We start from the raw sequence: 26,014 nt of genomic DNA on the forward strand, positions 1-26,014 counted from the left end.
CTTTGAATCTCCTTGTGATCTTTTGACTTCTATTTATAAAACTCAATGAATCTTACAACCAGGAGCTGCGGTTTCTGTCATTACGAGATAAACGTCATCAGAATACCCTGCTCTTTTCTCAATTCTACCAAATGATCTTTTTGCATCCACCCAAGAGGACAGGCGCAGACAATGCATCATCCAAAATGTATATCTCCAACACTTCTGAATATTTAATTGCTATAATGGAATTCAGATTATGTCCACAAGTACCTCATGTCGCGCACAGAATTAGATGCAAGTGCTACCAAGCGGCCAAGACTAAATATTTTACAATCCAGGCAACCCTGATAACCATTTACAAATGTTTCATTTCTAATACTGTATTCAACCCATCGCTAAACCTTGATAATCACTGTAGATTTACAACATCTAGGGCAGCAATTATTTTTAAATTTGCTTTTTATCTTGGAACATTAGTCTGTAACTCCTCTGAAAATTCTCAATTAGTATGCTTGATAACTATGCAACTGAAATATATTTATTAAAGCATATTTACAAAGGAAGTTTATACAATTTTTTTCTAAAGAGCTTGTTGAAACCGCACTTGATGAAGTTCTCTCAGGGTCAATTACTGAGGCATTCAATTTACACAGCACAGCAGATATAGAACCAGTACCGGTCAATTCATCCCCTCATTCCTGCACTGACATTCAATAAATTAATGGCTGATACTTTTATTTCAGTATTACTTGCCTGCACCAACACCAAATTTCTTGAACCCTTTGGTGTCAAATATTTTATTGATTTCTGTCTTTAATGTACTTAGTGACTGAGCTTCCAAAGCTGGGGTTCCATGGACACCTGCTAAATGGTATTAGTCCATGGCATAAAAAGGTTGGGATGACTGCTTCAGAACCTTGATGGGGAGAAAAACCCTCAAACTTAATTAACAACTGCATGAAGAACTTTCTTCTCATTTACATCCTTATTCTGAGTCTGCCAAACCTGGTTCTAAGCATCCTAACCAGACCAGTAAAACCTCAAACTACAACCACCCTTCAAGACTCTCATAAAAAGTTTAAGTATTTCAATGACATCAACTTTCATTCCTCTATAAAGTTTCAGTCTGCTTGATCTCTCCCCATACAGCAAGCTTGTGCTCCCAGAAATCAGTCTGCTGCACTCTATTACAAGTATATAGGACTATGGAAAACCAGAACTTCATTTAACGTTCCAGGCCCAGTCTCTCCATAGCCCTATATTGTTGGAGCAAGATATCACTACTCCTGAATTCAAGAGTCAGGGTCCCAAACAGGCCTTCAAGGTGAGGCAGTGCTTCAACTGCAAATCTGCTGGGGTCATCTATTGTATCCGCTGTCCCTGATGCAGCCTCCTCTACTTTGGTGAGACCTGTGGTAAACTGGGGGAACCACTTTGTTGAGCACCTCCACTCCATCCGCCAAAAGTAGAACTTTCCGGTGAGCATACATTTTAATTTCAATTCCCATTCCTGTTCTGACATGTTGGTCCACGGCCTCCTCTTGATAAAGCCACCCTCAGGGTGAAGGAGCATCGCCTTATATTCCATCCAGGTAGCCTCCAACCTGATGACATGAATATTGTTTTTTCCTTCCGGTAAAAAACTGTTTCCCTTCCCCCCTCCTCTCTTTTTCTATTCAGCACTCTGGCCTCTTAACCTCTTCATGCCAGCCTATCACCTCCCCCTGCATCCCCTCCTCCTTCCCTTTCTGCAATGGTTCACTCTCCTCTCCTATCAGATTCCTTCCTCTCCAGTCCTTTAGCTTTCCCACCCACCCGGCTTCACCTGTCACCTTCTAGCTATCTTCCTTCCACTCCCCCCAACCTTTTTATTCCGGCATCTTCCTCCTTCCTTTCCAGACCTGAAGAAGGTTCTCGGCCAGAAACATCAACTGTTTGTTCATTTCCACAGAAGCTGCCTAATCAACTGAGTTCCTCCAGCATTTTGTGAAAGTTGTCTTGTATTCAAATCCTCTGTACCACTTATCTTCATGTACACTTGCTGTGCTGGGATATTAACCATTAATGCATTATGTACAAAGACTATGATGTCCCTCTTAACACCTACCCCTTTCAATCTTTCAACATTTTTAAAAAAAGGTTTTAATATTTTTACCAAACTGGATGACCTCAGGTATTTCCATATTACATTCCTATCTGCCAGTCACTTAACCCGTAAATATGCTTCTGAGGCTTCTCTGTATCCTCCTCATAGCCCACACTGCCAGGAAGCTTTGATTCACCAGTAAACTGAGGTACATCAATTCCCACATCCAAATCAAAGATGAAGATTACAGTAAATCTTCTACAAGTACATTTTAAAAAATGTTTACCATGTGGTTTACATACTGTTTACTTTTATTGTAGTACTAACACAGGTCAATAATATTTAAAGCAATTAACATTATCTGATCGAGTGATGTACTGATAGAGAAAGAACCTCTTTTGAATATGTGGAATTTATTGAATTATTTCTCATTCATAGAACTGGATGGCGCAGTGCAATGACATATCATCAAACTATAGAGCAGATTCCGAAAGCACAGCTCAATTTATACAGCAGCCTGTGTTTCACTTAGACTATTTGACCAAGTGCCATGCTGCATAATCATCCTGTACCACAGTCCGGACAAATGAACAACATTCTTAGAGCTAATCCAACTCTCGGCATTGTATGGACACTAATGAGCTAAACATACGAGTTAGGAATAGAATTACAAAAAACATCACAACCAACTTCTTGTTTTTCAGTGGTAGCTTATGGGGAATGAAGAATATTATTGAAAGGAAATTTATGCATTATTTTTATTTTTAATATGTAAGAAATAAGTAATGTGCTTCATGCAAGGATTCACAATAAATTACCCATTAATGCACAATATATTACCAATTGAACATAATTTGAAAATGAATTACTCTGACAAAGCAGCAAATGATAGCTTATTCTTTACAATGCATTCGCAACATGTGTTTCTTCAAGGTGCAGTTCAGAAATATGGTAAATAACTTGTATACACAGAATGTTACACATTAATTCAACACTACTTTCTTTCACTTATCATCAACATTCTGCTTAAACAGAAAGGTAACAATCCTAGGTCCAACCGATACTTCAGAACTCAGCACTGCTCAGAGGCAAACACCAGGAAATCTGCAGATGCTGGAGTTTCAAGCAACACACACAAAATGCTGGTGGAACATAGCAGGCCAGGCAGCATCTACAGGAAGAAGCACTGTCGACGTTTCGGGCCGAGACCCTTCGTCAGGACTGAGGTCACTAGGGTTGGCAGAGCAAAAATCTAAATCTAATCAGGGTCCTGAAGAAGGGTCTCGGCCTGAAATGTTGACTGTTTATTCATTTTCATAGATGCTGCCTGACCTGGTGAGTTCCTCCAGCGTTTTGTGTGTGTTGCTGCATCTGCAGGCTTTCTTGTGAAACAAATTCTCAATCCTGCTTTTGTAAAAGAACATTAATTTCACCTCAAAAATTCAGCAAGCCAGTAGCAACCTAGGGCTCGTTGGTTTTGAATCAAGTCCAAAAATGCAATAGAGAAAGACATGAAGAAAGACCTATCCTTCACATAATATCTTTTATTATCCAAGGAAGTGCCAAGCTGCTTTACAAAGGATTAAACATACCTGAAAGTGTAGCCACTGTTGTAATGCAGGAAATGTGACAACAGAATTCATACAACAAAGAGCAAAGAGACAATGAGCAGATAATTTTAAAAATGATGTAAATACACACCAAATAAGGCAACAGCCAGAGACTCAAACTGGTTTGAAGTGTCAAACTGTCTAATGTTCTAATGAAAAGAATCACCATTTGAAACAGTACAGAATCACTCCCACAGATGGATTTCAGTTTTTACTTCGATTGCCCAAGGTTGTCATAGCTAGGGGAGGTAGTGGGGATACGCTTCCAATGGCATGCATCTCAAAAAGCCTCTGACAACCAAGTCCAGCTTCTGGCCTTCACGTGTGGCTTAACTACTAATTCTGGCGGAACCGTTTCTACTGACAGGGGAAGGGGCAAAGGTGGGTTACTAGCACCTTAAAACCAGTTGCTTCGGGCAGATGAGGCTCGTCAGCCGTGGTTGGCAACTCATCTCGGAGATGGAAAATTCTGATCTCAAACCTTACGCACTCATGGGATCCGAGGAAAGGACCGGAGCTGGAGACTCAATGTTGAGTTCAATGCTGACTGGCCACTCCTGTGACACTGCTGGTGCCAAACTGTATCAGTCTCTGCCATTCCTTTGGGTTCATCAGCCACATGGAGAAAGAGAGCCTGCTGTATGGGCAACAGTATGCTCTCCATATCGTACTTCCCTGGCTTGCGTTTCTCATAAACAGCTAGGACGCAACATCCATGGTCGATCTTAACCAACAGAGGGCCACAATACGATATTATTTTATACTTCTGGAATATACAGCTTTTTGCTTGATTGTCAATGAACAGTTAATTCCCTTCACTGGGGTTAATTGAGGAATTAATACTATCCACAGCATTGGACTTCATATAGTGCCAGAGGACATTTATATTCATTTGGAAGGGCAGGTGAGATCTTACATCACCTTCCAAAGAAGCACCTCTAATACTACTACAGTGGAGTGAGATTGTGTTCAGGTCTCTCAAGTAGGACTTCAGCACACACATTCTGATTCACTAATAAAGTACTGAATCGATACTTATAAATGTGGCTTCTGCCAGCAAAACTGCTTCTAAAACAATTACGATTTATTTAGAAACAGAAATAAAAATTCAAAGCAGGCCCAACAACACCACAATTGTGCAAATTGGTTTCCTGTAATGTCATGCTTAAACAAGCATCCTGATTATCAAGAAAATTGCCAATTAAGTATCAATGATTTGACAAAATTATTAATCCCAATTTTATTGATGCCACGAGCTCAAATGTAATTAAGTAAAAAATACATTTAAAATTAATCATTGATTTACTATTCTACAAATTCATTGAAATGCACTGTTGCTGTACTGCTGTATGACAAAGAACACAACAATTAAAGGCCAGACTGCAACAGCATAGGTTGTTCTCTCACTTGTACTATATTCACACTAAAAATCGAGCGAAAACTTACATTGATTTTTTTTTAAGGATTTATTTTTAATTTAATGATATCTACGCATTTTTGCTGGATATATGATATCTAATTATATCACTGGGTTTACACATTTTGAGGGCAAAATCACAATTCGCACAATATTCACACGTTTGAGGCAGAGTTATTACTTTCACTGGCATTTACTAATGTGCCGATAGCACTACTGACAAGCGGAGGTGAACTGTGCACCAGTTATAAAAAATACTACAGATAAGTTAGTCTGGGATCAGCTCTAGACAACTGTAGTCACTTCAGTTGACATTGGTGTTCTTTAATTTGATCCTGACATTAATGATTAAGTAACCATATCAAAATGTGAAGGCAACACATTATAGATTATATGACTACTGTACTTCACATATTCAAATTGGATTAAAGTTTATATTTGAATATGCAGTTCTTGTTGAGCTGGGATCTGGGCTCATTAGTTCTATATATGACCAAGCTCTGACGCACCATAATGTTTTCAAAGAAATAGTCATATAGAGGCTAGGCCCCTAAACAACACTTGTGTATATTGTAACTGTATATATAAAGCAAAGGGTAATACTTAATGATTGTAAGGAACAGTAAACTGAAGACCTCTCTCTGCATCTTCTGCAAATTATAAGGATCTTCCTGAAGACTTAATTTCACAAAAAATGCAACATTTCTGGCAAGCACTGTCCAGGAGTGAAACAGAGCTTGCATATTTTTTTCATGATCAATTTTCACAGCAATTTTTCAGAAAATATCCATCTATTTTCCTTCTTTTCAAAGTTAATTTACCCAACTGCTAAAAGTTCTTTCTCTCACAAATGCTGTCACACATTATGTAACAGCAATGGCCTAGCTGAATAAAGCCCAGGGAAGTCCATGTGCAGCTTTCCTCCTCACGCTTAACTGAAAACAGAATTCTGGGTCATTCTGCTGAGAGAGAGATTTGAATTTGCAATATAGTTTCCTAAGGCCTCTCTAAAAACAGTGAAAGCTCTTCACTTAAACTTTCCCAGTTGTTCGTGATAAGCCCATGTGATCCCACAATGGTCAATTGAATGGTCAATTAACTACATTTTGAAACTCCTGCTTAAAACATGAATTTCATCTTTAAAAAAAAAACAACTATACTTCTTGCAGTAATACCATGGGACTGCATAAGTAGACAGACGAGCTTGAGACTAATTTTTCATCAAAAGTATAATGGTACTTCAGACTTAAAGCCCTAACTACGGTAGATTGTCAGCCCTGCTGCATTCCAAGCCCCACAAAAACTTCAAATAAACCAATTCCACTATCAACTGTAACAACTAGTCTTTGCAGCCCTTAAGCGTCTGTGGTGCTTTGGACTTGGTTTTTAGATCAGAAAAAAAAAGTGATGTACGAGTTTAACAAAGACTGTCACAGTCTTACACACCACCCGGCCCCATTCATGTTCACTTTTCCCGCTGGACTGTTCCAAATCCGGATAACTTGGACGATACAAAAACAAAAAAAAATGTACTCCACTGTTCAGGGGGTTTCTCCGGGAAGAAAAAAAATTAAGGACACTGACCTTTCTTCAAAGCACCAAAAATAATCAATAATCACTATACCTCCAGTTCCTCTCCCCATACACGCTGCCAGATCTTTTCGTATTTAAAATGTTTTTTATCCTTATTTCCAACACATGCGGCATTTTACTTTGTGACAAATAGTTTTAACCCATGCCAAGCTCGGCCAACTTCTCAAAACTGACTTTGCATTCACATTCCACACATGAGCGTCGTTACTGTTGAGAACCAAAAACGCAGAGCTCCGGAATTGAATCCCGTGTCAAGGTGTCAAGCCAGTTTAACAGTCGGAATTACGTTTCAGATCTGAGTTAGTGAGGAGAATCTGGGGACTACATTAACTCTAAAACATCTGAATTGTTGATATACACACGATACCTCAAGCGCCTCGGTACAAACTACGCGCCACTGTTGGTGAAAGGACAAAGGGAGTGAGATGAATTACAGTTTCACACACAGAACAACATCTCCCCTTTCTGTCAGCTTATTTGCGGGGGAGGGAAGGGTTCAATCCAGTCTGTCACACTCAGCTGCTCGGCTCATGTAATGCCCCTCGGAGAGAGTTCCTTTGACAACGAGCAGACAAACTACTCTGCACCCGTCACCACTCCGGCAACACATTTCGGACTGTCACAGGGTAGCAACGGGACCGTTTCTCTCCGTCCAGTGCCCGATCTGAAAGTGCGCATCCTACTGACAACAGACCTGGCAAGCCCGAGTTGCTGCTGGGTGGCGATCCCAGCTCCGGCTGCACCACGGTCGGGCTGAGACCCTGCAGCCGGCGCCGGTGGGGGAACGGGGAGCGGACAACTCAGGCTGCAAACCCGCAGCTCCGGCTGCTCATTCCTGAAGACTGAGAGAGGGGGCGAGTATGAGAGGAATCCCACCAGCGTGCGAAACCCCAGGCCTGCTTAAATACTATGATCAAAAGAGTACAGAGAGAAGAAACAGACCATCTCCACCAACACCCCCTCCCACACCACACACACGCAAACTCAGCGCCTAACCTCCCCCAACTCAGCCCATACTGTTTAAAAACAAGAGGTAGACTTACATCTTCAAACAAGGATCCAACATTGGCTGTTATCAGCAAGACTCCGGTGCCCTGTGCAGGCGTTTTCACCGCCATAATCTGCGGGTGTGAGCACACCTTGTTTCTTGTCAGCAGAAGGGGCTGTCAGAGTCGCTCAGGCTGCTCCCCCGCACTGTTTATATCCCGTGCTCACGCCGTGATCACTGCGCCTTCATTCATTCGCAGCGCCGCTCTCTCTTTCTCTCTCTCTCTCTCTCTCTCTCTTCTCTATCGCTCTCTCTCTCTCTCTCTCTCTCTCTCTCTCTCTCTCTCTCTGGCTGTGTGTCTCCGGCTCCAGCTCTCGCTGCCCCAGGGGCTCTGCTCAGTGCTCGCCGCTGCCTTCGCTCATTCTCAGCCTCTCGCCAACAACTAGAAACTTTCTTCGCCTTCCCTCCCCGCCGCCTCTCAACACAAGCCTTCGATCGCTCTGTTTCCAAACATTTCACTCTCTCCGCGATCTTTGCCTCGGCTCTTTTTTTCGGGCAATCTGTCGCCCAGGAAACATTGCGTGAAATTGACTCGTAAGGCATGAATTTTTTTTTCTAAACTGTCTTGACGTCAGTTACCAGATGAAAACGATCTCGCTCTTAAAAGGGCGCTGTCTCAGTTGTCAGTGGGGCCCATCTACAAGCCGCTCCGCTAAAAGGAAGCATAAACCGGGTCGGGTCGGGTCGGGGGGTGGGACGGGGACGGGATTTAAAACTGATGCAAGACCGTGAAAAAAGTAAAGCAAGAAATAAGATGATGGCAAGTGATCTATGTTTATTCTAATTTCTGCACCGTGAATTCAACCTCAGTTTAGTCGATGTGGTATTTGACTCTCGACATGACATCACCGATTGCACTTGGAGAAGTATTTCGAGGGCTCTAAAACGCTCTGGGACGCTCTGAGGTTGGGAAAGATGCAAAAGCCTCAAATTGCAGCAAGATTCAGTCCGGATTTTCCTATGCGACTGGCATGGTAATCAGCAAAGGCAAATTTTATAATCCCTTCATCTTCCTATCTGCAATCCCTTCTCTTCTCAAAATTACTCCTTACTTTTTGCAAACAACTGATCCATTTCTAATCTGCCTCATATCTCTAAAATCCCTGAACATGTTCTAATTTAACATTTCCAGCATCTGCAGATTTTCTCTTGTTTGTACTTTAACATATTGGCACCGCTGCTTTGAATTTTTTTGATCAGGTTTTCACCTTCTTGTGGGTGTTGAAGTGGTTTTTTTTTTAGCAAATTCATTAATAAGTGGTGTGACAATCTAATACAAGAGCCATGGTTTGCAGATGTTTTGTGAAAAGCCCACTGTTACAACTTCAGAGATCATTCAGAGCTCAGTGTTAACTCAGTGACTTGAGAATGTACTTCACTTGGTCCTTGATTGGAGACAATGGAAATTAAAGATTAATTCCACTCCAGCAGCAAATCGTTGTATGTGTAGGAAGCCACCGAGACAAAATTTGCAAAGTAGGTTGGAGCAGCATCACAGACTTGCTGCCTTCACTGATGTATCCATTGGTTAGAATCACAACTTGCATTGTCATCAAGTAACTGGTGAAAAGATTCTGGAAAACATGAATCACCTCAAACATTAATGAAGAAATACACCATGATATCAGTGCACCAGGTCAGCCTTTGACCGTCTAAGGGAAAGAATTTTCACAGATCTGCTGTAACTCATGGTCGAACAAACACCATTCCTTATACCTCAGCGACATGGGCTAACCACTATGTCAAAATGCTGGAGAGGTAGCACAAACTCTGTCTTTACAAAATCCTCCATATCGATTGGCAGGCTGAACAAGTTAAAGTCAATCTTCTCCCCCAAGTCAATATTCTCAGTTTTAAGGCTCTAATTGGCTCCAGTGGGCCAACCACTTCGCTCAAACGCCCTTCAATAACCTCCCAAGGTACGGTAGGTACTCTAGTCCAAGTTCAGTCACAACAAGGGATTACTGGAGAACAAAGGAAAAAAGCTTCAAGGATATTCTCAAAGTCCATTTGAAAATGTGTAGCCTCCCTTACCAACTTGAGAGTCTCTGGCCTGTGACTGATCTAAATGGAGTAGAGACATCAGAGAAGGCATTACAATTGCAGATAGTTTCATCAGAAGCATGAAGAAGCCCAATAAAAATGGTGAAAGGAATCGAATACCTCACATACTTCCTTTACACCCATTGAGCATCTTCTGTCCTACCCGTGGCAGAGCCTACAGAACTCACATTGAATCCATCAGCTATCTCTTAGCTGAAAGTGAAGTAAATCATCCTAGTTCCAGGGGATTACATAAGAACTGAACAACCGCATCTAATCTTCCTCATCTGTATCTACTTGTATGTAGCCAGCATCATGGTTAATCACATCAGCCTCGTTCATTGCCACCAATTAGCATTCAGTTATATGGAATTGCAAACCCTGGTTCCATTGGCGGGAAAATGACATATATACTCTGGCCATTTTATTAGATACATATACACCTGCTCGTTAATGCATGCAGCCAATCATTTAGCAGCAACTCAATGCACAAAAAGCACGCAGAATTGGTCAAGAGGCGTTGTTCAGACCAAACATCAGATTGGGGAAGAAATGTGGTCTAAGTGACATTGACTGTGGAATTATTGTTGGTGCCAGATGGGATGGTTTGAGTATCTCAGAAACTGCTGATTTCCTGGGATTTCCACACAAAACAGTGTCTAGAGTTTACAGAGAATCGTGCGAGAAACAAAACATCGGGTGGCTGTTTTGGGTGAATATCACAGTTAGGAATGAAAACACCTTGTTAATGAGAGAGATCAGAGCAGAATAGCCAGACTGTTTCAAGCTGACAGGAAAACAACAATAACTCAAATAACCACAAATTATGCAGAAGAGAATCTCTGAATGCACAAAATGTCAAACCATGAAGTGTATGGGCTTCAGCAGCAGAAGACCATGAACATACACTCTGTGGCTACTTTATTAAGTACAGGGGTTACTGAATAAAATGGCCACCGAGTGTATAATCTAGATTATGAGAGTCTTCAATCCTCTGAGGTGCAAAGGATCCAATGATCTTAGAGCATCACTTAAAAAAGGCTCGGATACAAGTACTGAAATTAATTGGGGAAAGTTAACAGAGTTTTACTGTTATTACTTTGGTGAGTTGAACACAAGGTAAGGAGGTTATACATCAGCACTGTAGGACAGTGGTGAGAATACTCTAGACTACTGTGTATAGTAGTTATCTTTGTGTTTAAGAAAGAATGGTGCTATACTGGAAACAATTCAGAGAAGATTTACTAAAATAATATTCACTGCTACTGGAGGAAGGAATCTGCATGTGACATCTCTTTCTCTCTCCCTCTTTGCTCACTGCTTCCGGAGGAAGGTCCTTGCATTTGAATGATCTCCCTCCCCCTCTCACTTGACGCTGCTGGAGGATGTTGTTGGAGGCCTAGGTCTGGGGCAAAATTTAATTGATATGCTTTGTGGATTGGACTCGGTAGTTCATGTTATGATGTGTTTCTGGTTTCTGGTCATTCCTTTTCTTGTTGATATTTATGGCAATTTTGATGGGGCAACCTGCAGATAATCAACAACACAGCGCAGATTGAACTGAATATGCCTGGACTCTTCCATTAACTTTGTGGGTTGGTGTTTTATATACTGTTTTTTTGCCATTTGCACGTGGGTGGGGAGTTGATATTTTTCTTTATACAGGTTCCATAGTCTTCTTTTATTTCATGGATATCTGTGGGAAGATGAATCTCAGGGTTGAATACTACATACATGCTTATAAGATAAATGTATTTGAATCTTTGGAATTGATGGTTTTCTTATGAGGAATGCCCAGACAAGCTAATTCTCAATTATCCAGAATTTTGAAGCATGAAAAACTGTGTAAACTCATGAGAGGTCTTGATTGGATGGGTGTGGAGAGAATGCTTCCTATTGGGGGAAAACATATCAAAAATGAACGCCTGTAAAAACAAATGAGAGAATATTTTTGCTCTCAGGGAGTCAAAATGTTTGGAATTCTCTTCTTCAGAGTGGTGAAAGCCAAGTCATTGAGTACTTTTAAGGCAGAGGTAAACAGATCGATATTTACTCAATCTAACTTTCACAAAGGGATGAAAGGTTACCGCAGGTACAAGGGACTGCGGAATCTGGGTTACAATCAGGCTAGCTGAATCAGGTTTTAGGAGCCAGCTCTGATTCTAAGTAATATGTTCATGACTATACCAAATCAGAGAATCACCTGTGACAACTTGTCTTCCTGTACCCATTCCATTACTTGTTGCATCTTCAAAGTTCTATCCTTGGCCTTCACCCCGTATGCCACTTCTAAGCAACATCATCCAAAACCACAGTTCAACTTGTATGCACATGTTATTGATACCCACCCCAAAATCCCTCCTAGTGCAGAGCCATGGGTCATGTGATACCATCAGAAGGGGAATTTTACCCTCCTGGTTCAGACCCAATGGTGAGGAGACCCTCTGCTCTGCACCTGCCATGCAATTCACTCTACAACCCCTACCCCCAAGTGTCATATCTATTCTATGCTGGTCCAAACAATGAAACAATTTCCCTGCATCCACCTCACAATCTGAAAGTGCCAGATCATAGATCATGGCCTGGTCAGCAACAGCCATGTCCCGTGAATGAATAACAGACATTATTTTTTTTACGATATGGCCACTTTGATTCCCTGAAGACATCTTGCCCTTCTCCCTGGTGTTTCACTGTCCATGCCTTTGACCCAGTCATAGATCTCATCTTTGTTCTCTCTCGCCGCTTTTTTGTTTGCACCTCATAATTAGTTTTATATTTACCATGTTCCTATCAAATGAAAGGTCACCAAATGGAAAACTAATTGTTTCTCACTTCATAGTTACTGCTTGGCCTTGGTCTCAATAGCATCCGTTTTTATTTCAGACTTTCCAGTCCTTCTGTATTTTACATTTAATTGAGAAACATGACGAAGTATTCCAGCAACGAACTTCACCCAGAATCTGTTTGGAATTAAGCCTTGATATCATATCTAACCCCTAATAATGTCCAGACCACCTAACCATTTATTTACTCTTACCACCTTTCTCAATCTTTTACTTGACTCTGATGTTTACCTTTGGCCCAACTGAAATCAACATCCACACCTTATTACCTCATGACTAGGCTATATCTGCAAGATTCTGTATGACCTTCTTTGACCATCCTTTGTAAGCTTGAGGACATCCTAATATGGTTGCCCACATTCCTAATCCACACACAACCCATCCTCATATCAGCCCCAGTGCTTGGTTTCCAATAAAGCAACATCTTGATTTAAAAGTGCTTACACCTTTTTCCAAGTCCCTCCATTGTCCTATATCCCCCTATCTTTATAGTACCTCCGAACGTTTAAATGCCCTGTAATTCTTGAACTCTAGTTTTCCTTCTAACCTAGATTCAGTCACTTCACAAAATCAACATTTTTAAAAATTCTCAGCCCAGCCCTCTCTTAATCCCTCCACCTCTCTAACTCTCCTCTTTAAAGACACTCTTCTTTTATCAGGCTTTTCATCATTTGCCCTGATATCTCTTCAGTTCCAGTGAAGAGCCTTAATATATTTAGGCGACTGTCAGATATTTTAATGAAACATCACCTTTGCTTTTGTCTTCACAGCTACTACTTGACTTCTCCTATTTTCTCCTTAGAAGCCAGCTGATGTTTTGACACTTTCCACCATCTTCTGTTTTATTTCAGATTTCCGGTACCTGCATGTATTTCTTTTAAACTCATTAATCCCACTTTGAAGATATTTACTGTCTTGGTATTACACAACCTGCTGCTTGTACCTAGCCTGCAAAATAAAATTCCAAGTAATTCCACTGTCCTGTTCTTTCAACATTGGGTAGATGTTGTTCTTTCTTCCAGTATTTTCCCAGTTATTTGTTAAAAATTACTGGTGAATCTGCCACTTTTTTTCTCCATTCCTGACTTTAACATGAACCCTCATGACCTTTGACTTGGAGATTGTGTAGATGCAACAGGATTGAGGTTAATGATTCACTAATGTTTAAGAGGATCAGAACATCTCCTGATTTGGAATAAACCTAAATTCTGCCTATGGAAGAATGGAAAATTACCCCATCCTATAGGCTGAGTCTCAGAAACAGGAACCAGTCCCAGGGTGGGGTGTTTTTGCAGCCAAATGGGGATTTTTATGAAATTTCAAAAGAACGAGTTCTTTTCTCCCGCTTTCACAAAGGCAAAGGTTTTAAAATGTATTGGCCACTTTAGGAAAGATTTACAGAGGTCCCATTTAAGAACCACTGACCAGGCAACCTGCAATATTTTATGGATGGCGGGATTTTCCAAAGCAAAACGTACTTCTGGGTTCCAGTTTCAAAGACCTTTCACCCAATGTTCAGTGGAGAAAGGGTGGGCATCTTTTGAAAATCTCTTTGTAACCAGCATCTAGGTTGTACACTTCACACTATCTTGCTCCCATGGATCAATCCTTTTCCCAAATCTAATATTCTCAGTGTTCCTCCTGCTGTTGCTCCTGGCAATCCCAGGGAAGTTGGTTCACTGAAAGATCATGTGTCATTAATTATGCTTTGTAAAATACATGACAGAAGGCTGCGGCAATGCCCATGTCCTTGTTTACACCATGGGGGATAACTCAAATTATACACTTGAGATTGGAAGCTCACCATTTAAGGATTTTCAGCCATTGGCTGCATTTGTGTATTCTGTACTACATATTGTTGTAATTTAACTCAAGTACTTTTAGATGTCAAAAATAGCATAAGCCCATAAAGGGCAGGGACTCGCAAATGCCATTGACTAGCAAAGTTAGCTCCATGGCATTTAATTTAAGTCTCCACCACTGGAAACACCACACTTTGATCTTGAGTAGTCTTTACAATTATGTAATGCATTCCTGCTAATAATGTGTAAATTGCTAAAATGAAACATAAAATTAGGTAATTCATTAAGGAAGCTATGGAGCGTTGGTACAATTACATCAGATGGCAATTTGCATCACATTAAAGTAAGCATCGAGATAAAAAGGAAGCATTTAAGAATCAAGTTTAGAATTGGGACCAAAAAATAGTAATAAATAGTAGTTTACTCCATGTTGACTGAGCCATGCAGATGCTTTAGTTACAAATCAATTTCTAGTTTTCAATGTTGAACCTGGTGGCTTGGAATGAATAGCCAGAGAGGATCCACCAGGATACTGGCTGTCTTTGACTGCTTCAGATGCAAGGAGAGACTGGATTGACTGGGATTGTTTCCTTGGAGTGCAGAAGATCATGTCAGACCTGATTACGGTGTACAAAATAATGTGTAGCAGAGATAGTGTTGGTAGTAGGTAACTTCCCCCCCCCCCCCCCCACTGCAGAGGTATCTACAACTGGAGGGCAGTGGTTTATAGTAATGGGTAAAAGATTTCAAATGAGTGCTGGAGACAGGTACAAAGTACCTAGATGAGCACTTCAATCTTCAAGGCATTGAGCGTTACAAACTGATTGCTGGTAAATGGGATTAGTATAGCAGGGTATTTCATGCTCACCATGGACAGAGGAGTTTGAGGAGACGTGGTATGCCACCAAACTCTCGCAAGGTTTTACAGATGAATAGCCAGAGAGGATCCACCAGGATACTGGCTGTCTTTGAGTGCTTCAGATGTGAGGAGAGACTGGATTGACTGGGATTGTTTCCTTGGAGTGCAGAAGATCGTGTCGGACCTGATTAAGGTGTACAAAATAACGTGGAGCATTCTAACTGGTTGCATCACCATCTGGTATGGAGGGGCCAGTGCACAGGATTACAGAAAGCTGCAGAAATTTGTAAACTCAGCCAATTCCAACATGGGCACTAGCCTCCCCAGTGTTGAGGACATCTTCAAAAGGCAAGCCTCAAAAGGGCAGCATCTATCATTAAGGACCCTGATCAACCAGAGCATGCCATCTTCTCATTTTTGCCATCAAGGAGGAGGCACAGGAACATGAAGACACACACCTAACATTTCAGGAACAGTTTCTTCCTCTCCACCATCACATTTCTGAATGGACAATGAACCCACGTACACTATCTCACTTTTTGTCTTTCTTTTTACACTACTAATATAATTTAATTTTCTATATATTTCTTACTGTAATTTATAGCTTCTTTGTTTTAGTTTGTATTGCTACATAATGCTGCTGCAAAACATAATTCTCAGCATACACTATGCCAGCAATAGTAGACTTGATTCTGTCTCTGAAGGACATATATAACTTCATAGTTCTAGTGGTCACAGTAGGAGAGTAGTACATTGCTTTCAGTTTTGACATGCATGAAAGGAAGCAGAAAACCATTGCCCAAGTGTTGATGCAATTCTTCACATCTTTTGATCTTGATGGTATCTCTGTCTCTAGTGATCTGGAGGGCAGGTCTGAACTTAGCATCAAACTGTGTCTGAGTAGCTACTGGAAGAGTACATATTGATAAGAATGTGCCCTAGAAGGTTACAGGGAAAATGCAATACATGGAGATGGCAATAATGATGGGTCGTAGTAGTGCGGCCAAGGAAGAATTTGAAAACAAGTTTGATCATTTTTAAGTCAAATTATTGTTTGAATGGGAGCAAATTTGGAGCAGGAAGCATCAGCCTACTGGGTGTAAGGACAGGGGCAGTAGAAGTTTTGGTCGGCTTTTCCTTTATTGAGAATACAACAAGGGAAAACAGCAAAACTGCTTTGGAATAGATTAATCTGGAAGTGGCAGGGGTATGTGTTAAGGTTTGACTGAGGTAGGGACAGCTTTGGCTGATGCTATTGAATTGTAAATAAGAGATCTTAGTGGATTGTATGCTATTGGTTGCAGAAGAATGATTCAGATTCAGAATGCAGCTTAGAAAGTTTATGGCTAGGAAATAGAATCAGTAATGGGAAATGGCTTCCATCCTCTAGGGACGTCAGTGGAGAGGCACTGGAGAAGAATGCTGTGATCAACAGCTGCTAGTATGTCAAGAAGGAACAGATTGCCTTAGACACATTCAAATAAGTCCTGTGCAAGTGTTGTGTGATGAGATGTATTCAAAGAATTTGGAGGAAATTCTGAAGAATTGGGAGACAAAAGTATATTCAAGGATTTTGTGGAGGGAAATAGGGTTAAGAAGAGAGGCAAGTACAGAGTCTCCAGACTTACTCCTTAAAAGGAGAAGAAGATGATGCCTTGTGTGTGAGAGAGAGACAGAGACACAGTCAGAGAGATGTGGGGACCAGAAGGAAAAATCAGCAGTCAGTAGTTTACTTAGAATTGGGTCAAAGCTCTTGATAAGTCTGAAGGGCTTAGGATGAGTTCAGAAGCTAGGAGCTCCAAAGAACTTGAACTGCTAAGCTAGAAAGAAAGTGGGAACCTACACTCTCAGCTGAGCTGATGGTCAGAGTTGTTATAAGTAATTATACAAGCTTCTTGTTGGAAGTAAAATTGGAGTGATTAGAGTGGTAGATTATAGGGGAGGAATAAACCAAGATCAATCACACCTGTTTTATCAAGGTTACCTGAAGTGATCTTTACTAAACTGATCAAGTCATTCCATTCCATTATGAGGTCATAGTCACACCAGGCTGTGAAAGGAATGTTCTATAATTATGCAAAGATTATTTATCAGAAACCAACTAGTTATTTATTCAAAATTATAAGATCAGAGATGAGACAATATGGTTCCATCACTAAGATCTCATCCATCTCCTGGCCAAGAAATCAGACTGCAACCGAATTATCAAGTAAATACTCACACTTCTTGGGGGAAAATAAGGGCAATCATGCTTTCTCAGGGCAGTAGTTGCCATATTTGGAAATGTATGCAGACATTGGAGGTTTTAGAAGAAGTGAGAACATTGGCATCAGTTCTCTGTGAGAATTTAATAAGGGAATAATACTCTGCAAAATTCAGGTGAAAGATTTTGTGTTTTGACGTTAAAAATGGAAATATAATTAAACACTGATAATCCAGCATTCAAATGTTTAGAAATCCTGACGGTTTGATATTTAACACATTCATTAGTGCAGAGTGTGAGCAAGAGGTCCAGAGGAAGGGAAGGTATACAACTGGGGTTAGTGTTGGGGTTGGTAACACAGGAACATGGGAATATTGTGCTAGGATCCAGAGTATCTGAGTGTTTCAGGACAAGCTGAAATTTACCAAATGAAACTCACTGCATTCTCTTTGCTGCTCCCTTTGAACTCACACTTTTAAAAAAGTTAGATTATGGTGTTTTGAGGTTTTCAATAAGATTAGGATCCAATTGTCTGGATGATCTACCAGTACAACACCATCAGGGTCCTGAAGGTGCCAGATTATCAGAGTTTTATTGTGCTTTTATCAGGTTGTAGCTAAAATATTCCTGTAGTCATGTTCCATATTGATTCATTGCCACCTTCTTTTTAACAAATTTATATTACAGGCCATTGACAAAAGCTTCTAAAGTCGGCACTGGAAATTATTCTCCTCTGTGACATTCCATGTCAGCCAAAAGAAATTACTGTACTGGATTTTTACCGCTTGCTTTTTTTTTGTTTTAACTATTGGGAGTTGAAAGCTTGCTTGGAAAAATAGGTTTTAATATTTTTTCATCAGTAGCAGGTATGTACACGATAGGTGTCAATCATGTTTTCACACATTTTGCTCTATGAATGACACATGTGGCTTTTAGAATTAGAATATTGTGTAGATAACAAGTTCAAGTTCAGTATATATTGTTCCTCCAGAGCATGGGTGCACAACACGATACATGTAACTCACACACATAACACACTCTGTACTAATGAGTGAGTTAAATATCAAACCATCAGGATTTCGAAGCATTTAAATGCTAGATTATCGGAGCTTTATATTCCTAATTTGTCATTGTTATTACTCCTTAAGGAAAAGTTTCTGTAACAGAATTTGCCTGTCACAAATGGACCAGCTTTAGAGCAAGTAATTGCCCAAGAAATTATATGACAAGGATTGCAAGCACTGGAGGGCTAAAAAAAAATCTATTACCCTTGATGAAATCCCTTAGGCACAGTTCATCCATTTACAATTCTCCAGGTTCCACAAAACAAAAAATGGAGAAGCACTATAATAGCCAATATTGAAAATATCCAAGTGTACTATTGTCTCTCTTTGAAAACATAGGTTGGTAAAAGTTTTCTATGCACTCAGTAGATCCTAAATTGATGTGAATTAACCCACTAATGATATGTGGTATGGCTGTAGGAAGATTCGGCAGGCAACATGATTTGAAACAGTAGAGGAACAATTATTAGACTGTGTGGAAGCTGATTTGACTTAGAGTAGTTCGAGGAGGTAGCAACTTTCATCATTCATACAGATGCTTTATTCACAAGTACATGACAGCTAATGTGAGCTTTCTTTGTACTCTGCCGGGAAATAGCTTCAGTACAGAAAGTGATCCTCTCATTTAGAATGTCTCATTGGATTTCTTTCATCAAGGTGTTAACTGTTTGGGTTAAATACTATAAATCATTTATAAGGTTTCTGCTGCAGTTTGATCCCTTTGACTGTACAACTTGACCAGTGTTTAGAAAATGATATTCTGTTTTGCCATCTTAGGTTTGTGACAGAGAACATTATCCCTCTGATTGATTTATCCAAGCCCTGGAGGAGATAAAAAATATAATTATTACTTTAAATTAAATTAAAAACATTCTTCACCAGAAATCCAAAGAAGACTTTAATGAGGGTGTAAAATCTGTGCTATGCTATAGTTCCAACTATTTAATGTATGTGAAAGGTTGGAAGCAGCTTTTAAATGTGTTTCCCAAGTAACGGCAATAACAGGGTGCTTCATCAACACACTGCAATTTCAGGGTGATGACTTGTTTAAATGGACCAGATATTAACATTTATGAAAGAAGCAATGTTCTTAAGTCTTTAATCACTTTGAATGGGGGAGCACAGCGGTACAGCAACACACCAAGTCCCAGGTTCAATTATGATATTGCATGCTTTCTGTGTGGAGTTTACATGTTCTCTCTGTGACCGTCCAGGTGTTCCCTTTGGCCTCTGGCTTCCTCCCAACAATATACTGCTGGGTTATAGAGTCACAGAGGACAAGGAACAGAAACAAGCCTCCTGGTCCATCTAGTCCATGCCAAAGTATTATTCTATCTAGTCCCATTGATCCACACCTAGACCATAGTCCTCTATACCCCTCCCATCCATGTACTTATCCAAACTTCTCTTAGTATTGCAATTGAACCTGCAGCCATCACTTCTGCTGGCACCACCTTCTGACAAAAAAAGATCCCTCCTGTCCAGGTACCCCTTAATTATTTCATCTCTCGCACTTAACCGATGACCTCTAGTTCTAGTCTCACTCATGTCATTAGAAAAAGCTTACTCGTACCTACCTTATCTATACCCTCATAATTTTGTATACCTTATTTTCAAATCTCCCCTCATTCTCCTATGCTCCAGGGAATAAAGTTTTAACCTAGCCAACCTTTCCCTACATCATTAATGGGTTAATTAGTTACTGTAAATTTCCCTAGTGTAAGAGAGTCTCTAGACAATCAAGAAGAAGTTGATGCAATGCGTGAGAGAAAAAATGTTAACAGGAAATAAATTGAGGAATCAAACAGAGAGAATGTTCCGGAAGCTGGCATAGACTCAATGAGTTGATTGGCTTCTGTTATGTCATAAGAAAGTATGAGATTAAAAGAAATATGAAATCAAGAATGCTGCAGAGTCCGTTTATACTTCCCCAGAAATTTAGATTTTGCTGTAGAGGATTATCATTGTGATTAAAAGTTGAGGCATGCAGTGGTTATTTTTTTATTGTTGAATATACTTAATTTTTCTAAACACAAATTTAAAAAAACTAAACAGAACCAAAAATGAAATCTAAAACACTTAAAACTTGCTTGAACCTGACAGTGTCAAATATAGTCATTGACTATATGAGGGGTGATTGATAAATTCCTGGCCTAAGGTAGAAGGAGTCAATTTTAGAAAACTTAGCACATTTATTTTTCAACATAGTCCCCTCCTACATTTACACACTTAGTTCAGCAGTCGTGGAGCATACGGATCTTGGACCTCCAGAAGGTGTCCACAGCAGGGGTGATTGATAAGTTCGTGGCCTAAGCTAGAAGGAGATGAGTTATACAGCTCTCGTTACACGTTCATGCAGTTCAACTCTGAGTGATCATGCAGAAAGTTTGAAGATAATAACTCATCAGGGGTAATTGGTAAGTTTGTGGCCTACGGCAGAAGGAGATGAGTTATACAGCTCTCGTTACATGCACATGCAGTTCAACTCTGAGTGATCATGCAGAAAGGTTGAAGTTAATAACTCATCAGGGTAATTGGTAAGTTTGTGGCCTATGGCAGAAGGAGATGAGTTATTAACTTCAAACTTTCTGCATAATCACTCAAAGAGTTGACCTGCATGAATGTGCATTTAACTAGTTCTGGTCCTGCCAGGGCCAGCCTTGTGTGGTTAACCATATTCCACTCAGATGTGGAAGGACAGCAGAAACTAACACTGACATGGCACCACACAGGATAAATCATGTTGTGTAACAAAAGAGAAATGTTACATTGTAGAAGGGGGAAAGATCTGAGCCAGGTGTACATAACCTTAGCCTATAAAGTGATCTGAGAGTGCTTGTTGTCATTGAAACATTCCTTAAACAATACATTTTAGGTTTCCGGACAAAGAATATTTTGTATTAACAAATTAAAATTCACAATGAAGTACTGTTTTACTAACCACAGGTAGTAATACAGTTAGTAGTAATCCTCACAGTAACTAATAGGTGAAAATAATCAGAATATAAGAATGAATACAGATAACCCAATGAACAAAATATAATCAGACTTTGCTTTGCGCTTTATATACTAATATACCTGTTATTTCTTTTGTAATTTTATACTTTAAAATGTTGGAGCAGCTGAATTGCTTCAGAACAGTATATTGAAACTGAAGTTCAGATAATGACTCAACAATCAGTGGTCACTGCTGCCTTCCTTTATATTTCACCAATTGCTCACCTCTGTTATCTCCCAAGAAGTGACTGAAGGTGGTTGCCATGCACTTAGAGCTATTAGCATCGAAATGGTTGATTGAAGATGACAGGTGATTCAATCGGAAAATTCAGCCAAAATTGGGCAGGAACACTGCAGACACCCTGTGGTGCAGACAATTACAGCAAATTGTCAGAAGAGAAGGATTCATTTTTAGGATAAAGGAAAAATAGTGGAAGAGTGGGACATGTCTGAGCTAAGTGCTGAAAGGGCAGGAAATGGCATTGTCTGCTGTGTGTGCATTTAGGTTCTCATTATTTCGGCAGTGTAATAAGAGTACCAGAAATCAGCTTATTGCAATGGGTTTAACTGACAAAACCTTGCTCCCTTTATTTGCAGAAGAAATTTTAGCAACTAAAATCACCCCTTAGTTAACCAGAAAATAAAATGGGTTTTGCTGTGCTTTCAATGAAAATTGCGCAGTAACCCATTTTGTGTATTTCTTTCTGATCACATTGTTGAAAGTTGAGCAAATGTTAAATGTAACACACCCAAATTCAAGTGCATAATGACAGCTGAGAAACAAAGCAGTGTTCAATTGTTACTGAATCTAAATCTGTAGCATTCAGATTCTTGACTCACTGTAAAATACTGCAGATGGAGCTAAATGATTTCAAAATCAGCACCAACACTCCGGAGTCCTGCTATGTTCATCATTAGAACTGGGTGGTTAATTCAACAGCTAACAGAGGTAGAAGGCCCTTCAAATATGTTTATCCTGTTAAAGGGCAGGGTCCCATCCTTGAGTTCAATGGACAATCCTAGAGAATTTGCAAACTCTTTCAGCTCAAAGTGCCCAGTAAATGGTGCATCTCAGGCTTTTCCTAGGAGGCCCATCATCAAAGAAGCCAATTCAGCTCACTCCTCATTCTTTCAATAAATGACCAAATCCTATTGAAAGAGTAAATATGTGAGCCAAATTGTGGTACTGAGAAACTAACTTTGATGACTAGCCAAAACTCATCTGAGCTATCCCAATACAGGTTGAGTACCCCTTATCTGAAAATCCAAAAACCAAAAACCTCCAAAATCCAAATATTTTTTTGAAGTGCTGGCATGATGTCACAGAAGGAAAGTTCCGCAAGGCACTGGGAAGGCTTTCAGGTGATGCACATGTCTCTACGCACCACAGACAGGTCTGAAAAGTGACCTCACCTCCGTAATGAACAGAAGTTAATGAAAAATAGAGAAACACTACACAAAGTGAAAAATGAAGATTTTGATCGTGTATTGAAGAGTGGATTTGTCAGCATCAGAGTGAACATGTGCAGCTTAACAGTATGCTGATCATGAAACAGGCAAAGATCAATCACGATGAGCTGAAAATTGAAGGTAATTGTGAATTTTCAGCAGGCTGGTTGCAGAAATTTAAGAAAAGGCTCGGCATTAAATTTTTAAAGCATCTGTCGATCACGAAGCAGCAGAGAAATTCATTAGTGAGTTTGCCAAGATTGCTGCTGATGAAAATCCAACACCGGATCAAGTCTACAATGCTGATTGTTTTTCTACCTTACATAAAGCCAGAAAAAAGTGAACTGCAAATTCAGTGTACTGTAGCCTTTTAATCAAAACATGGCACCATAGGTGGAGACTGAAGCCTGTCGTTGCTTGCTGTTGTTCTACACTGATTCAGGTATTCTCCCGATGCTGCTGTGCTGTTTTTGTTACCCTGCACATGTTATATTTTCACTATATTAATGGTTTGTAATAATTTTTACTGTGAAGCTGATATGTGTGATGAGCAAGTGTAAGACAAAGACTGCTTATCAGTAACACATAAATTCTGATGTTGGAAATGGTGGCTTCCTAAGCTATCTTATTATATATTCCAAAATCCAAAATCAGAAACATTTCCAGTCTGAGGCATTTCAGATATCTGTATAACAATACAGGTTTTACATTTTTTATGAAAACTAGGACACTAACAATCCTTCAAATTGAACAAGATGTTGTGAGCTACATCTAGAGAATTGTGTATTGCTCTTGTTACTCTCTTGTAGGGAGGATGTCCTATCTTCCAGAAGAAGCTAGAAAAAGTGCAAAGGAGATTTACAAAAATGTTGTCTAGACTTGAGACCCTGAGTTATAAAGAGCAGTTGGACAGTCTAGGACTTTATTGCTTGGAGAATGGGAGATTAAGGGTTGACATTTTAGAGGAGTATAAAATCATGAGGAACATTGATAGGGTAAATACATGCAATCTTTTCCCCATGGAAATGGAATAAATAACAAGACAACATAAGTTTAAGATGAAAGGGGATGATTTAAAAGGAACCAGTAAGGCAATTTCTTCATGCTTATGATGGTAAGTATATGGAATGAGCTGCTGGAAGATGTGTTAAGGCAAGTACAATAAAAACATTTACAAAATATTATGACAGGTATATGGATAAGAAAGGTTGGGTGGAGGTAATGGGTTAAATGCAGACAAATAGGACCACCTTAAATAGGCATCTTGGTCAGAATGAATGAGTTGGGCTGAAGAGCCTGATTCCATGCTGTGGTTCTCTACAAATCGAGGTGTATCCCATCTGTCTACTGTTAAGTAATAGAAGGTGTCATTAACTGTGATATTGACCTAAGTTTATTCACCAATACCCTATTAGTGATACATAGATTGAGTTTGTTACTTGATTCTGTCTAATCATGGGCAATGAAGCTGAACTTCAGAGTCAAGATGAGAGCGCTACCTTTGATTTTAAGAATACTTGGAGGTTTCGTCAATCTGATGTCAACAGTGTCAAGGGAAACACTATTTGTTGGAATCATCCCTAAAACAGGGAAAGATTCTGGTCCCTGTCTCATGATTTCATTGAAGGAGTCCCTTAGTTCAATTGCTTTGCACCAACCATCTTCAGCTGCTTTACCAAGTATCTTCCTTCCATTTTTATGTCTGAGATGGAATATATAATAATGATGTACAATGTTCGGTTCTATTTGCAAATCATGAAAAACAGAAGCAGATTTTCCCAGTCTGCAACTAGATCAAAAAAAAATTCAGGTATATGCTGATGAGTGACAAGCAACATTTGTGCTGCATGTGATCATCCACATCTTGACTTTCAATGGCATCATCATCATCATCATCATCACCATCGTCATCATCATCATCATTGTCATCATCACCAGAACTGCATCTATCAACATCCCAAAAATGACCATTGTTCCAAAACTTCCCCAGATAGTCAGAAAAGTGCTGAGGCATCAAGAACAAGGGTTGAGAAGGTGAACAGCTTTAAGTTCTTCAGCTTCCACATCACCAAGGACCTCATGTTGTCTGTACACACCAGCTGTATGATGAAAAAGGCACAGCAGTACCTCTTTCACCTCAGATGTTTGAGAAGTTTGGTATGGGCCCTGAAATCCTAAGGACTTTCTACAGGGGCACAATTGAGAGCATCCTGACTGGCTGCATCACTGCCTGGTATGGGAACTGTAATTCCCTCAATCGCAGGATTCTGCAGAGAGTGGTGCGGACAGCCCGGCACATCTATAGTTATGAACTTCCCATGATTGAGGACATTTATAAGGACAGGTGTGTAAAAAGGGCCCATAGGATCATTGGGGACCTGAGTCACTCCAACCACAATCTATTCCTGCTGCTGTAGCATAAAAGCCAGGACCAACAGGTTCCGGGTCAGCTTCTTCCACCTGGCCATCAGACTGATTAACTCACGCTGAGTTAATTGTACTCTATGTTACATTGACTGTTCTATTTATTATAAATTAATATGATTGCACATTTCACATTCAGACGGAGACATAACATAAAGATTTTTACTCCTCATGTATGTGAAGGATGTAAGAAATAAAGTCAATTCAATTCAACAAGTTAGACTTGAATATTCTTCAGTGAGCGACTCTGTCTTCCCAAAGCTTTGTCACCTTTGAACGTGGGACAAGTCAAGTGTAATCAAGCTTCTTCCAGGAGTATAGATCCAATTACATTCAAAAGATTAAGAACATTTCTGATATATTAGCCTACTTGATTAGCATCTGATCCAACATCTTACCATTTCACTCCTGGCTTCAACTTCAAGCAAGGACATCATCATAATGTACCACAACAATTCATCAAAGCTTCTAAACGCAGTATTTTCAAAGCCCAACATCTAGAAACACAAGAGCAAAATATGTGTGGAGACATCGCTGCTTCCAAGTTCCCTTTGAATCACACAGCACCCTGACTTGGCCAATATTCCTTTATAG

The 26,014-nt window shown here is 39.9% G+C and overlaps 1 protein-coding gene across 2 annotated transcripts in view; it reads right to left on the minus strand.

Annotated features, from left to right (window-relative positions):
• Positions 1-8,287, minus strand: part of inpp5a (inositol polyphosphate-5-phosphatase A) — a 483,620-nt gene extending 475,333 nt beyond the window's left edge. For both annotated transcript variants that reach the window (XM_073027526.1, XM_073027527.1), the window contains exon 1: positions 7,732-8,287. In XM_073027526.1, coding sequence (XP_072883627.1) covers positions 7,732-7,806 — 75 coding nt within the window. In that variant the 5' untranslated portion in view covers positions 7,807-8,287. The remainder of the gene's footprint in view (positions 1-7,731) is intronic.
• Positions 8,288-26,014: the final 17,727 nt, after the last annotated feature.

The sequence above is a fragment of the Hemitrygon akajei genome, chromosome 23 (assembly GCF_048418815.1).
Source record: "Hemitrygon akajei chromosome 23, sHemAka1.3, whole genome shotgun sequence".
In the NCBI taxonomy this organism is placed as follows: domain Eukaryota; kingdom Metazoa; phylum Chordata; class Chondrichthyes; order Myliobatiformes; family Dasyatidae; genus Hemitrygon; species Hemitrygon akajei.